Source organism: Capricornis sumatraensis, chromosome 6 (genome assembly GCF_032405125.1).
Source record: "Capricornis sumatraensis isolate serow.1 chromosome 6, serow.2, whole genome shotgun sequence".
NCBI classification, from domain to species: Eukaryota; Metazoa; Chordata; class Mammalia; order Artiodactyla; family Bovidae; genus Capricornis; species Capricornis sumatraensis.
Window position 1 is genome coordinate 33,194,387 of NC_091074.1, and position 15,006 is coordinate 33,209,392.

At 45.3% G+C, this 15,006-nt stretch overlaps 1 protein-coding gene across 1 annotated transcript in view; it reads right to left on the minus strand.

Annotated features, from left to right (window-relative positions):
• Positions 1–217: 217 nt before the first annotated feature.
• ACER2 (alkaline ceramidase 2) overlaps positions 218–15,006 on the minus strand; it is a 30,178-nt gene continuing 15,389 nt past the window's right edge. The window contains exons 4-6 of the mRNA XM_068973564.1: positions 9,636–9,773; positions 5,247–5,384; positions 218–447 (exon numbers count right to left, since the gene is read on the minus strand). Coding sequence (XP_068829665.1) covers positions 261–447; positions 5,247–5,384; positions 9,636–9,773 — 463 coding nt within the window. The 3' untranslated portion in view covers positions 218–260. The remainder of the gene's footprint in view (positions 448–5,246; positions 5,385–9,635; positions 9,774–15,006) is intronic.

Below are 15,006 nucleotides of genomic sequence, written 5' to 3' on the forward strand. Positions count from 1 at the left end.
GCCCAACGAGCATTGCTGCTGGAGGTGACACAGAACACACACCCAGAGCCCCGTGGCCATCTGCTTCCCACCTCTGGGCCAGCATTTCTCCCCCCAGGCACTGTGGAGTCCTGGCGGTCCACAGACACACTAGTTAGATCCCAAGGGAATAGAATTTTAAAAAGACAGACCCCACTCCCAACTCTGCGAAACCCCCACCCTGGCTGTCTTTGCGGGCAGGTGAAGGTTAGGGGGCAGAGAGGCCAGTCACCGCCTTGCCATCACGTGATCTTCACCGAGGATTTCTTATTGGCGCACAGAAGGGACACGTAGGGGACGCCGATGAAGGCCCACCGCTCGCTGGGCCAGAACTTGATGACGGGGCCTTGCTCGGGGATCTCGGACGCAGCATCGAAGTAGGCGAAGCACACGCAGCCCAGGTAGGCAGCGAGGCAAATGAGGATGTGCCTGGCGAGGGAGACAGACGCGTGAGGGCCGAGGCAGGGAGACTGGGCCGGCCTGCCGCCCCGCCTCCCTGCAGGCTTAACCCGCCTTTCCCGGATGCAAAGACTGGCAGGGGCCTGGGCCGGCCTGCCGCCCCTCCTCCCCGCAGGCTTGACCCACCTTTCCCAGATGCAAAGACTGGCAGGGGCCTGGGCCGGCCTGCCGCCCCGCCTCCCTGCAGGCTTGACCCGCCTTTCCCAGATGCAAAGACTGGCAGGGGCCTGGGCCGGCCTGCCGTCCCGCCTCCCTGCAGGCTTGACCCGCCTTCCCCAGATGCAAAGACTGGCAGGGGCCTGGGCCGGCCTGCCGCCCCGCCTCCCTGCAGGCTTAACCCGCCTTTCCCAGATGCAAAGACTGGCAGGGGCCTCCTCTAGCTCAGAAGGGGCGAGGGAGCCCCACACCCCTGGAATAGCACGCGACTGATAAATTCTGAGCCAACAAGACCTCTCTTGAAATGTTCTAAAGTATTCCAGCCTGATAACAGGAAAAACTTGCCAGTGCCTTTGGGGCTCCACAGAAATCAAGGGTTTAAGACAGAAGCACTAATATGACATCGCTTATATGCAAAATCTAGAAACAAAGGAAAGAATACAGGGACTTCCTGGGCGCACCAGTGGTTAAGGCTTTGCGCTTCCACTGCAGGGGACGAGGGTTCAATCCCTGGTTGGGGAACTAAGATCCCACATGCCACAGTGCATGGCCAAAAAAAAAGAAAAGAGAGAAAAATGATACAAATGAACTTATTCACAAAACAGAAACTGATTCACAAGCTCAGAGAATGAATTTATGGTTGTGGGGTTGGGGAGGGTGGGGAAGAAGGATAGATTGGGAGTTTGAGATTGACATGTAAATAAATAAACAAATTTAATTAAAATAAAAAAACAGAGGCACTAAAAGGATGGAAATAACTGAGCACATGGGACTGATTCCCTGCTTCTCACTTAAATAATGGGCTGTACATATCTAACACCCTTCATTAGAAATAATTTTACACTGATTCATCAGCTTTTGCACTTTAGTAAGGAAACTCTTTATTATCTTCACCATGCTGGTAGCAAGTTTTCATACTGATCTTTATCGTGGGGACCATGTAAAGGCATGTAACTTTTGCACCTTATACTGAAATTTAAAACTCCAGATAAATTAAAGATTTAAAATACATTTTAAAAACATTTTAAATACATTTAAAAAATTTTTAATATTCTTTTAAAAATATTCTTTTATAATATTCTTTTAAAAATAAAAGAATATTTTTATAAACCTTGGAAGAGGTCTTTCTTAAAATGACACAAAGTTCTGAAACCCTAAAGGGAATCACTGTGACAGCCACGTGTAGTGGACACCTCTTCATTTAAAAACACATGGAATGGAGACTTCCCTGGCGGTCCAGTGGCTAAGAATCCACCATCCAGTGCAGGGGACGCAGGTTCAATCCCTGGTCGGGGAACTAAGATCTCACATGCCATGGGGCAACTAAGCCCGAGCACGGTAACTACTGAGCCCACGCTCTAGAACCCACGAACAGCAACCAGAGAGAAACCCACGCGCTACGAGGAAGAGTCCACGCCCTGCCCCCAAGACCCAGCACAGCCAAACATGGGAACAGTAAACACACACACCTGGAATAAAGATGGTTGTAAGAGCACTACCAGTTCGCTTGGTTGAGAACAGTGTCTTTTAAGGGATGTCACAGCCACAGTGTAATGCATATAGAAGGGAGAAGGGAAAAAAAAAAACCTAAAGGAAAAGACTGACAGAGGTGGGAGCATGCAAGTTTAAAACAGTATGGAGCAAGACAGCATCAACATACTAACAGGTAAAACAGTAAGGTGCAAGATAGCATCAACATACTAACAGATAAACGGGAAAGTGGGGGGAGCGGGGAACAGGTGTACCCTGTGACAAAGAATTAAAATCCCTACCTGATGAAGAGCCCTAAAAACCAATCATTGCATAGGGTGTATGGGATTTGCTTTATAACAGTCTGGGTGGGGTGGGTAGTGGGTGAGGGTGGCCAGGATGAGATAATACTGAAGCTAACTGTTGCCTCCCTGGGGGCTCCACGTATTATTCTCTATACTTTTGAAAATGTTACAAATGTGCATAATAAATGGCACAGAGGTATTTAACAGTAATGACTCTCTACTATGTGTCGGGAAGTAGGGGCTGGATATAAATTTTTAAATACAAACACTCCACAGAGATGATAAAGAAACTTAAAAGGCACATTTCAAAAGAGGAATGATATAGTAAATTGACATTTGAAAGATGCCCAACAAAATACTAACTTTTTAAAAGATAAAAATAAAATCTTTTCAATCAGGTTAACAAATACTTTTTAAAGTTACTAACATCCAGGATATGTGAAAGTATATCTTACAGATACACTTTTATTATCTTACAGATTTTAGTAAAATTGTGTCAGTTGGTATCTCTGGGTTTGGCAACATATTATAACCTAAGGGAACATTCAGGCATATGAACAAATACAGATATTCATTACCAACTGTTTATAAAAATGAAAAGTTAGAAATAACCTTAATATCCATTAACAGAGAAGTTGGTTAAATGAATTACATAGCATTACCCATGTTGTGAGGTATGAACTGGACATGCAAACTGATGAAAATAATATAATTACATTGGTAAGGAGAGTCCATGATTTGAACAGCAAAAGAAGAACCAGCTTGCATCATCCCTGCTGCTGCTGCTAAGTCGCTTCAGTCGTGTCCAACTCTGTGCGATCCCATAGATGGAAGCCAACCAGGCTCCCCCATCCCTGGGATTCTCCAGGCAAGAGTACTGGAGTGGGTTGCCATTTCCTTCTCCAATGCATGAAAGTGAAAAGTGAAAGGGAAGTCGCTCAGTCGTGTCTGACTCTTAGCGACCCCATGGACTGCAGCCTACCAGGCTCTGCCGCCCATGGGATTTTCCAGGCATCATGTATAGGTTGAAGCTATTTTTGCTTTTAAAAGTAGAATTAGAGAACTAAACATCTGGAAGGATATACTTTAGGTTGTTAACAATGTTCTCTCTCTTTGGACAGAATTAGAATTGTAAAAGCCTTTCTTTCTATACTTCCCTGTTGTTTAAATTTGTTGTAATAAATAAATATCTCACTATAACTGATACCAAAAAAAAAAAAGGTTCAACTTTGGTTTGTCTTTTGGCCACTCTACACAGCATTTGAGTTCCTAGTTCCCCAAACAGAGATCGAAGCTGCGCCCCCTGCAGTGGAAGCTAGGAATCTTAACCACTGGACCATCAGGGAAATCCCAGAAAATTGTTCAACTTTGGGGGGGAAAAAAAACTCAAAGTACACCAAATTTAGAAACAAATCAAGGTTGAACCAAAGTTCCTACACTCTACTTTTTGAATTTTACTTAAATCACTCTGTGATAAAGGAACTTGGATCAATTTAAAACACACCAGGGGCTTCCCTGGCGGTCCACAGGTTAAGACCAAGCTTCCACTGCAGGGGACACAGGTTCAGTCCCTAGACAGGGAACTAAGACCCCACATGCTGCATGTGGAGCAGCCAAAAGACAAAATAAAAGATTTTTAAAGAAAGTACTATATTTTGAATGAGAGCCTCTTTACACAGGTGGATACATTTATCAAAACTTACCAGACTACACAAAATCTGTGCATTTAATAATCTGTAAATTATAACTCAGATGTACGAAGTGTATATAAATTCACTAATGTGAGTCGAGGTTGAACCTAAGAAATATCAGGTAATGGACCCTAAGACTGGAATCCCCAGCATGGGCTGCTTTGCTTTGCCTTCAGCGAAAAAATCTGGAAGTCCCCAAGTCTTAACCTGAGAGCAGCTTAGGTCTCATGGTAGATAATACACAAGTTCAAACATTCCAGGGAATTCAAGAGAATTCTTTCAAATCGAATAATCTTAGGTATCTCCTGATAGAGGTCAGCCTTCTTCCAAATCTGGATCTAACAAGTTTTAGCAACTCCTTACCACTAGAATTCCTCCCTGGGTGCTCTCAACTTACAAGGAGCACTCTAAAGAATTCTCTTGTCCCTTGATATCTCATGATCAGAAATCCTGGAGGACAGAGAGGGAAAGATGATGCTAGGTTTGGAGTTGACGCAATTCCCAGGAAGAAAACCACTCCTCCTCTGCTTTCTGAGGACAGGATTCTGCATGCTGTTTCGTAACCTTTTTCTTAACCTAACAGTGCAGCCTGAGCCTTCTAAACTATAGATGCTTGATCATGTTCCCCATGATTAAGCTCCTGGGCTGGTTTTATGTAACCAGCTGGGCGATCCTTAACAATCCACTTTTATTTCTCTGGACTTGTGTCTCCACCTGTCAAATGAATGGGTGAGACTGTCCCCAGGTGACCTGTGAGGCCCAGGCTGGTCACTCAGGCTCAGGTGTGCTTGGTTCCCATTTGGGACTGTCCTGTCCCCACGTCACATCTGTCCCCAGCCTTGCCCACATTCCCCTACCCTGCAGACCTAGCTAGAGCTCAGGTTACAGCTTCAATTTCCAAGCTCCTTTCTGCTTTGATAATGGAGCAAGAGGTAAGAGACAGCACAGACATGAAGCAGAGACAGTTAGGTCTGTCTGGTCCGGCTAAGGCTGCTCCCTGAGACGTCCGATAGTCTATGTGAAGAGAGGGGCCCGCAGGCTCTGCTCCATCTCCTGTGCACACTCGTGTGCCCTGCAGGAGAGCAGAGTGATGACAGAGAGCGTAGACCCTGCCTCGCCACCCCCTGCCCCCGACGACGCGGCTCACCACACACAGTGCAGGTAGGGGAAGTGGACAGATGACAGCAGCTCACAGAAGGCCCGGTCTGTGATCCAGCAGAAGAGGGCGAGGGTCCACCAGAGGCCGGAGAAGAGGCCCAGCTTTAAAACACGCACGTTGTCACACCTGCCAGAGACGCAGAGAACAGCTCGTGTCCATCCTGGTCTCCTTCTAGCTCACTCGTCACTTCTCTGCCTCCTCACACCACCCCAGCCCCTAACCCTCACCCTCCCTGGCCCCTTGGCACCAGGGTTCCCACTCAATGCCCCATCACACAGGCTCAAGGATATAAACACTATATATACCCTGATGGTTCACAAAGCCACACTCTTCACCCAGGCCTCTTCTTAACTCCAGACATGCAAACCACACATCAGATTATGACACGTCCACCCAATGGTCTGTGTTGATCTAAATTTCACATGTCTACAAAGAACTCCTGATCCTTTCTTCTGTTCAATTCCTGTTCTCCTCCCGGCCCCCCTGGGGAAGGGTGCTTTCAAGAACTCAGGCCAAGAATTCTGGAGTCATTGTTCTCTTTCTCACATACCCTACATCTAATTCATCAGCTCAGGGATATATATTTCAATTCCAATCTCTTTCCGTCACCATTGCCTGGGTCCAAGTCCCCTGAGTTATGGCAATCACCTCCATCTGCCCCTGTTGCTAGAGTCACCTCTCAACGCCCTGCCCAAAAGCCTCCCACATCTTCCCTTTTCCCAGAGGGAAAGCCAAAGTGCTCACAGGCAGGAGGCCCAGTATGCTGGCCTCCCTCTGTGCTCCACCCGCTCCTCCCTACCTGCCCCATGTTGCCTCTGCTCATCAAACCCCCAGCAATCTTTGCCATTCCTCCAAAACCCCAGGCACACGCTGCTCAGGCCTTAGCACTGGCTGTTCTGTCTCCTGGAACGCTATTCCCAGATAGCCACGGGGCTCACCACCTCCCAGTTTTTGTTCAAATGTCCCTCAGTGAGCCCTTTGCTGAGCACTGTTCCTAACAGTCACACCGCTTATCTCCACCTCCTAAGTGACCCCCAAGCCCCCATCACCTTCTTCCCTCTATTTCTCTCTGTAGCAATGACAGCCTCGCCGAGACCCTCTGGGCTTCATTTATGTATCTCCAGCCTGTTTCCCCAACCTGGGACGGTGTCAGGCTCAGGGAGGCTCTTGGTACTCCTGAAAGAAAGAATGAGCTCTTCCACACCCTGGGGCAAAGGGTTTCTGAACAAACCCCAACAGCTCGAGGGGGAACTTCAGCAGCCATTTTCCTTCCTTATTACCAAATTGCTCACAAAGAGGGTGACTTCTTTTCTTGGGGAGAAATGCCCAGAGGCAGTTGGTGGCTGAGGGTCCTTCCACCCCTCCTCTGGGGTCTCTGTCCCTCAAAGGCCTGCACCGCAGTCAGTCCTGCTTGCTCACTCGCAGGAGTCCGTGTCTAACATAAATATGACCCTTCATGGGTCATAACAGATGTTATCTGTTCATGTTTGCTGAACAAGTTAATGGTGTCTAAAGTCTGACTTCCTGGTACCTTTCCCAGCTGTCTGATGGAAACATGGGCAAAAACATCAGTGAATATGGGATGGGCAGCAGGCTCAGAAAGACCTGTTCAAAAAAACAACCTGAAAAGCCCTGTCAGTAGGGGGGTTATATGTAGCCCTCGAAAAGATTTATGAAAAAATTGATAGAGCCCCACAACATTAGTGACTGCTTTCTGGTTTAGTGGCTAAAACAGAGATGAACAATTTCCATTTTCTCTTCCTCTTCAGCATATGAACAGGAATTAAAGGCATGGAGTAGATGAGAAGTTTTAGGGGAAAGTGTAGGGAGAGAAAAGCAGAGGTGAGGATGTATCTTATGGGTTCCCTGCATGGAAAGGTCAGAGAAGGCAATGGCACCCACTCCAGTACTCTTGCCTGGAAAATCCCATGGATAGAGGAGCCTGGAAGGCTGCAGTCCATGGGGTCACTGAGGGTCAGACACAACTGAGCGACTTCACTTTCACTTTTCACTTTCATGGATTGGAGAAGGAAATGGCAACCCACTCCAGTGTTCTTGCCTGGAGAATCCCGGGGATGGAGGAGCCTAGTGGGCTGCCGTCTATAGGGGTCACATAGAGTCGGACACGACTGAAGTAACTTAGCAGCAGCAGCAGCATGGACAGGTGCATAGAAAAGAAGGCGCTCTCATGAAGGGATGAAGAGGAGCTGCTGCAGAACTGGTTAAAAAAAAAAAAAAGGAGAATGGTGTCATAGGAATCACAAGAAAGAATGTACCAAGGTTGAGGGGGTGAATTGTACAGAGAGCTGGGAAAACAAGTGAGATTCAGGAGGACTAAGAAGTGATCAGTGGATGTACAACCGAGAGGGGGTTGGGTATCAAAGAGGGCACAGAAGCCAGGTTAGAGTAGCTTGAAGAATAAATGAGAGGAAACAGATGGAGACACCTTTTAAATAAGCGTGGCTGTGACAGATGAAGATTAAGGGTGGTGGCTGGAGACAGATTGTAATGGAGGCTAGGCTGGGTGGTAGAGACAATGGGAGAGATTCAACAGGCTAATGGGAAGGATCCTCTGGAGAGAGAGGGATGACACGGTAGACAGTTTACAGGAGTAAAATGAGAACAGGAGAAGGGAGGGGATAATCAGTAAGTAGAAAGGCAGATCCTAGAGACAGAAGGAGGAATACTTCCACAATGCCTCAAGTTTTTGAGGTAATGATGAAGACTAGTTAACTGTAATGATGACTGGCTTTTCAGGGGTAAAAAATTTTCAAGTATAGAATAGAAATTATTTCCTTTGCAGTTACTTAAAAAGATTAGAGTATTAAAGGAAAATGTTCCCCTGCTTAAAGATCACAATTGTAAAGGAGAATTTATTTATTCTATAAAATCTGCCCCTTGATTTGCTCTTGTTTAGCTAACGTGAATTTAAAAGTTTCCCTTTCTGTAGCCAGTTTTGAACAAAATTATAGATTAAAACATATGAAACTCAGGAGTTAAAATAAAAACTAGATTGCAATGAATTTTCATAGCTAAGTGGAGAACATTCTATTGACTTCAGGCCAAATATCAGTCAGCATCACTGGACTATCACAAATCCATTCAGATATCTTTATCAGCAATGTAATGGTTTTCCAAAGAGCTTTAAGCTCTGTTAGTATTCTGCAATGGGTCTCTTCCTTCCCAGGTCCATGAAGGGCACTCAAAGCCAACAAGACAAGACAGGACAGTCCTCCCACTGCCGGCCTCAAGTTTATATCACCCTTCACCAACCACCTCTGACCTTGCCTGGTGTTGCTGATAATCAAAACAACCCCCAGAGGCAAAGCAATGGTAGAAAACATATACATGTCTCCACTCAAAACAAAGAGTGAGAGAAAGCTGATTATATACTACACAGAGAAACTCTCACAAAGGGGGATAAATACAAAACTTCAATTAAGACCATCTGTGTCCATGACAATAAGCCATGAATTAGAGTGGATTTCTAAAAGTGGTACAGAGAAAAGGCATTTTCAAAGAGTATTACAATATGGGTAGTGATTTAGATGTGTTTTAGTTGGGGCTGAATAAGACAGTCATAAACACACTCAAGAGCTAAACTACTTTTCAGAAAAACCCAAACGAACTTTTTGGCCAACCCAATAATGTGTCTGGGTATCAACCTGAACTTGACTTGACACAAGAAAATGTTTATCCAAACAGTAAAAGGCTTTACTTGATAGGTTGTAAGAAAGAAACTAAGCCTCAGGGAAAGCAGCAATGCTGCTTTGTATACAGACATTCATTTCTTTTTCCTTCTGTGTATAAACGCAATAGCTTCTTTAGGACTTTGCTTTTCTTATTACTCTGTCATATGAACACATCTATTCTCCTTTTTGGGCTTTCCTGGTGGCTCAGTGGGAAAGAATCCACCTGCCAAAGCAGGAAACATGGGTTCGATCCCTGAATTAGGAAGATGCCCGTGGAGAAGGAAATGGCAACCCACTCCAGTATTCTTGCCAGGGAAATCCCATGGACAGAGGAGTAGGGTGGGCTATAGTCCTTGGGGGTGACTTAGTGGCTAAACAACACAACAACATTCTCATTTCTGCGGAGTTGACTCCAGGCAGCTTGGTCTAGGGACTCACCAGGCCCTGAGATGTTCCTCCTAAGCTAGTTTTTGGATCATTAGAATATATTGCTTATACTCTGCCTTCCTTTCTGAAAACGAGATTACTATTTTGAACCAAACCACCCAACTTGATCCTAATCCACAAGTCAGGGACAACTCTTTGTGAGGAGTAACTCCTCTTCAAAGGCAGTAAAAGAACCAAGAGCTGGTTTGTTCCTATCCCAAGGACAGCCTGAGGGCCAGGGAGGGAGACTGCTACCCACCTCCTTAGCTCAGCAATGAGTAGAGCCATGCAGGGAACCCCCAGCGTCATCAGAGAGATGTTGTTGATGGCGGGCTTGACAAACGCCAGGCACGTTGTAACTGCAGACAGGACACAGACCACCACCTTGAACCTGCCCCTATATGGGTGAAAGCACACCAAATCCATTAAAAAGGGGGCCGTGTTTGTTTGCTGGGCATTGGCAGAGTACAGGCACTGATGCTGGGAGGGCAAGCTCAAAAGACATTCCACACAAAGTGCCAGGAGCCTGCAAACCATTCTCCCACACTGGCTCAGTTTCTCTAGGAATTCATCCTTAGGAAACAATCAGAAATTTTCAAAATAGTTAGCTATGAAAACGGTTAAATTATAATCAACCTGAGGCTTTAAGGCTAAGCTGTGAATACTTGATTATTTTTAGCAGTACTTTTCTGTATTTTTTTCCCCCAGGTGTCTTACAGCATGTCTGGGCAAATTCTTACTGCAAAGGGTCAGATAGTGAATATTTTAGGTTTCACAGGTCATAGGTTCTCTGCCACAGCTACTCAACCCCGCCACTGTAGACAATAAGTAAGCAAATGGGCATGACTGTGCAACAAGAACACTTAACCTGCAAAGAACACGCAAGTCACCCATGTGGCCAAAGATGCGGTCCGCCCAGCCCTCTTCTACAAGGTGAACATGTATAAGAAAAACAGATCATTTACAAACCACAAAGCATCCTAGATTACAAGAAAAAAAAAAATGGCCCATGTGTCTAGCACACAAGTCTAAAATCCTGGTATCTGTATTGACTGACAATCTACAGCCTCTTATGCACTGGAATTTTGTGTGAAGTTTCAGACATGAAAAGTGTTAGAAAAATAATTGATACCATCCTTTGGAATCAAAAATGGCTGATAACTGCCCTTCAGTGAAGGTGCTTTCAGTGGAAAGAGCTAGAAGTGGTGACGTGACCCTGGACACGTTGCTTTCCTTCTCCCTGGGACTCTGCTTCCTTATCTATAAATTTCCTATCTAGTCTAGACTAGAGGATCTCAAAGGCCCACATCCACGACTGAAACTTAGGGGCACATGACTTTCCTGAAGTTTCTGTTATTCCTCATTAGCACCATTTACTTTGGCCAGGAGCCCTGGAAAGCATCACCGTTAGGAAACTAATTTGAATGAAATTCCATTAGAAAGAAACCAAAGTGCATGGAAACTTTCAAAATACAAGTGTATCTCGTAAAGAGGAAAACCATTTATCATCAAGGCTCAGGAAATCATTGATCAAGCTGCCAACTTTCTGACTGGAATGAACAGGAATTGTAGCCCTGAACTTTGACCAGCGGGAAAATATATGTACATGGGAAAGGATCCAAGCAGCAAATCCTCAGGAGAATTGTGTTTTTCTCCCAGCCTTGGCCCCGGCACACATCAGCTACTAGAGAAGTCTGCAGCTTGGCCCGCGTACAGTAGCGTCACAGCCCCAGGTCCCCACCGTGTGCCTGGCCCCTGGGGACCTCCCAGTAACTCAATCACTGGACTTGAGGTTCCATGATATGTCAAGGCTTTTTGGTCATTTAGATTAGATAAACACATAACTATGAGCTTCCCTGGTGGCTCAGTGGTAAAGAATCTGCCTGCAAGGCAGGAGAGTGGGTTTGATTCCTAGGTCGGGAAGATCCCCTGGTGAAGGAAATGGCACCCACTCTGGTATTCTTGCCTGGGAAATCCCATGGATTAAGGAGCCTATAGGGCTACAGCCCATGGGGTCACAAAGAGTTAGACGCAACTGAGCAACTAAATAACTACCACAGCAAACACATAATCAGATACTTTCAAACCGTACCACCTCACTGTGTCCGAAGGTTTAGGACCCAGACACAGAACAACAGGGTGAGTCACAGCACACGTGTCCAGTGAGACCCATGTATGTTCACATTCTGCCTCCATCCCTCAGCAGCCCATGGGATTTTTGGCAAGTCACTAAAACTCCTCAAGCCTCAGGTTTTCCGTATGAAAATCAAGACACCTGCCCTGTAGTGTTCTTATAAGCATTAAGGCACTCAACACAGCGCCTGATACAATGGTGTGTTCTAATAAAATCCATTATTTCTGTTTTCATGACCATGATTTGAGAATAAATGTTATTTCAAATAATATTATTGTTGAAAATGTCATACTCAGGGAAAAGTCGACTGAGCTGATGCTGCAATCAGAAAGGCTCTCTGTAGTCTTGCCAAAGATTTCAAAGGCAGTGAGCTTGATGAAACATGCTTTCTCTAAGAGGAACATGGGCAGACACCTCCCTACTGCTCCCCAGAGGGTGTGGAGGAATGCGCTTCTGGAAGGCGGCTCAGCCAACGAAGACACCATGTGAATGCATGGTTCTGCAACCAGCAGAAGCCAACAGTCACCAGAGGCCCTGAGGACAGAGAGAGCTGGGAAAACCCAGGAGGCAAGGCGCCCCACGGGGTGTTCTCTAAATATCCCCAACTGTTGCCTCTGGTCCTGTTTTCAACTTTGCAACTCATGATCAGCTCAAACTGAACACAAGGTTGGCGAACCCTTAACACACCTTCTTCCTGTATTCCCCAAACCAAAATCTAGCAACCCAATACCATCATCATAATATTATAATAAAGCCGTTACTATTGTTATCATTAGCTTCCCTTTAAAGAGATGGTTTTTAACCCTGTTAGCCCCTTTTTTCATATCAAACATTTGGTAATGCCCATTTTACTCTTCTGAAGTTAAATGGAATTTATGGATGATAAAACTTTCCATTACTGTGACCACCAAAAACATGTCCACAAACTCCCCAGATGGCCGGCATGGGATAGATACAATCCTGGACAAGATTCACTGCTTTAAACTCCCCTTTAAGGCTAAAATGGGCTTCCCTGGTGGCTCAGCAGTAAAGAATCCACCTTCTGTGTAAGAGACCTGGGTTCGATTCCTGGGTCAGGAAGATCCTCTGGAGAAGGAAATGGCAACCTACTCCAGAATTCTCACCTGGGAAATCCCTTGGACAGAGAAGTCTGGAGGGCTACAGTCTATGGGAATCACAAAAGAGTTGGACACAGTTTAGCAACTAAACAACAACTAAAACATAACCTGTTTAGAACAAGCCTCTGATGGTCACAGGATTCCAGCATTTGGTCCTGGAAGGTCCAGCCCTGTCATTTCCTAAGTACGGAGCTGATATGGCCCAGAGGGTCTGAGATGAGTTCAAGTCACCCAGCAGAGAGAGCAGGACAAGCAGATCCCAGCCTGCAACCCTGCTATTCAGGATTCAAAAAATAAACTGGATTGTAAGGTGAGGACTATCGCTAGATTTAGGACCACAGCAGGATAAATTCTTTAGAAAACGGATACAATTAGCCTACAACAGTTTGCTTTTTTCTCAAAACGGAAATGTCAAATTATTAATAACCAGCAACAGCTGAGTGCATATCCCAACAATTCTTCAGACATTCTAGGCAAAATGAAAGACAGCCCTTTTTAGAAAACCCCACCAATTATTTCTATTTACTATGCCTATTCCTATTCCTATTCAGCTGAAGGTGAAGCTCCAATACTTTGGCCACCTGATGCGAAGCATCAACTCACTGGAAAAGACCCTGATGCTGGAAAAGATTGAGGGCAGGAGAAGAGGGTGAAAGAGGATGAGATGGTTGGATGGCATCACCAATTCAATGGATGTGAACTTGGGCAAACTCCAGGAGATGGTGAAGGACAGGGAGGACTGACTGCCGTGCTGCAGTCCATGGGGTTGCAAAGAGTCAGACATGACTTGGTGACTAAACAACAACAATTCCTATTGACATTCCCCTGCTGTTCTGCTTATTCTTTATCTTCAAAACACTTATCTGTATTAGCCATTCATAATTACTGCTAGCACTTAGTGAGTGTTTCCTCTGTAACAGACACTATGCTATATACTTCATATGATTTTTACATATGTTTCTAACCCCTGAGTTAGATACTTTTACTATCTCTTCTTTATAGATGAGCAAAATAAGGTATCAGAGTGCAGAAGAAAAAGTGGATTGTTATTCAAATCTAGATCTGTCTGATGCAAAGTCACTTAGCCAACACACAATCCCCTCTCTTCTCCAGAAATTTCACACTGGAACCACTACTAAGTTTTTTTTATTTTATTTTATTTTTTTTTGTCACACCATGTAGCATGTGGGATCTAGTTCCCTATCCAGGGATTGAACCTGTGCCCCCTGGGTTGGGAGTGGAGTCGTAACCACTGGACCACCAAGGAAGTCCCCTTAGAGGTTTTTAGAAATATTCCAGCAAAGTCTAGACCAGAAAAAGAAAAAAAAAGGTGGGGTGGTTGGGGAGAGATAAATGGTTACTATCATATAAGTTCACTCAATCCCCAGCCTGCAGAATTCCTGGTGTTGCCCTGAGATCTCTGGTCTGGCATGCCATTCCACACCAGAGATGCTGCCTTCCCACATCACGAGGTGAAGTCCACGCTAAACAGTCTGGCCTTCTTGCCTTCTTGCTCTCCACACCACTGGCAAATTGAAGGTCCACAGACACAGCTGAAATCCTTATTTACAGTGAGCTACCTCTCCTATAACATTCACCTTTTCTTCCTTTGCTCATGAAAATGATCAGTGTTCATTTTTGTCCTTCAATTAGCATGCACACCTCAAATACTGGGCAGCATTCCCCATGTGCCATTGTTAAGAATGAGAGCTGACTGAGTCCTCACCATGGTCTCAGTGCTCTATGAACTGCTTTGCAGGATCATCTAACAAGAAGCCTGCGGTGAACACGATTAGTCAGTCAGTTCTACAGATGAGCGAATAGAAACCTCAAGAGTCAAAACAGGTTATAAGTTTGTTTGTTTTTTTAAACAGGGAATCTAGGAATCAAACCCAGGTGGTTTGCAAAGCCAGGGATATAGACACAGAGGGTTCTCAGTGCCTCCACAGACTCTCCCCAAACTGAAGACAGGGGGTCCACATCTTCCCCTGAGAGAGGCAGCTCAGTGCAGCCAATGGAAAAGTCCCCAGTGGTCAGACCGCCCTGCCTCACAATGTGTTTCATTACTAAAGTTGGTAAGTTTCTGTTACCACAGCATTGCCCCATTTTCTTCTCTCTTGCTCCCATCAAGAAACAAGAAAAGAACAAGATTCTCTATTATGAACACATTAAACACTGTCCAGTGGAATTTCAAACCCAGGTCTCCAGAGCACCAGAAACAACAAAACTCTTATTCCCATTTTGTCATCTTCTCACGCTGATCCCAGGGCTTGTACACTCAGATCTAAGAACAAAGTGGTTCCTTAGCTCTCAATACAATGAAAGCATGCTCCCGGAAGGCATGAAAGTAAGTAACTGGTGGGCATCTTTGGAAACAA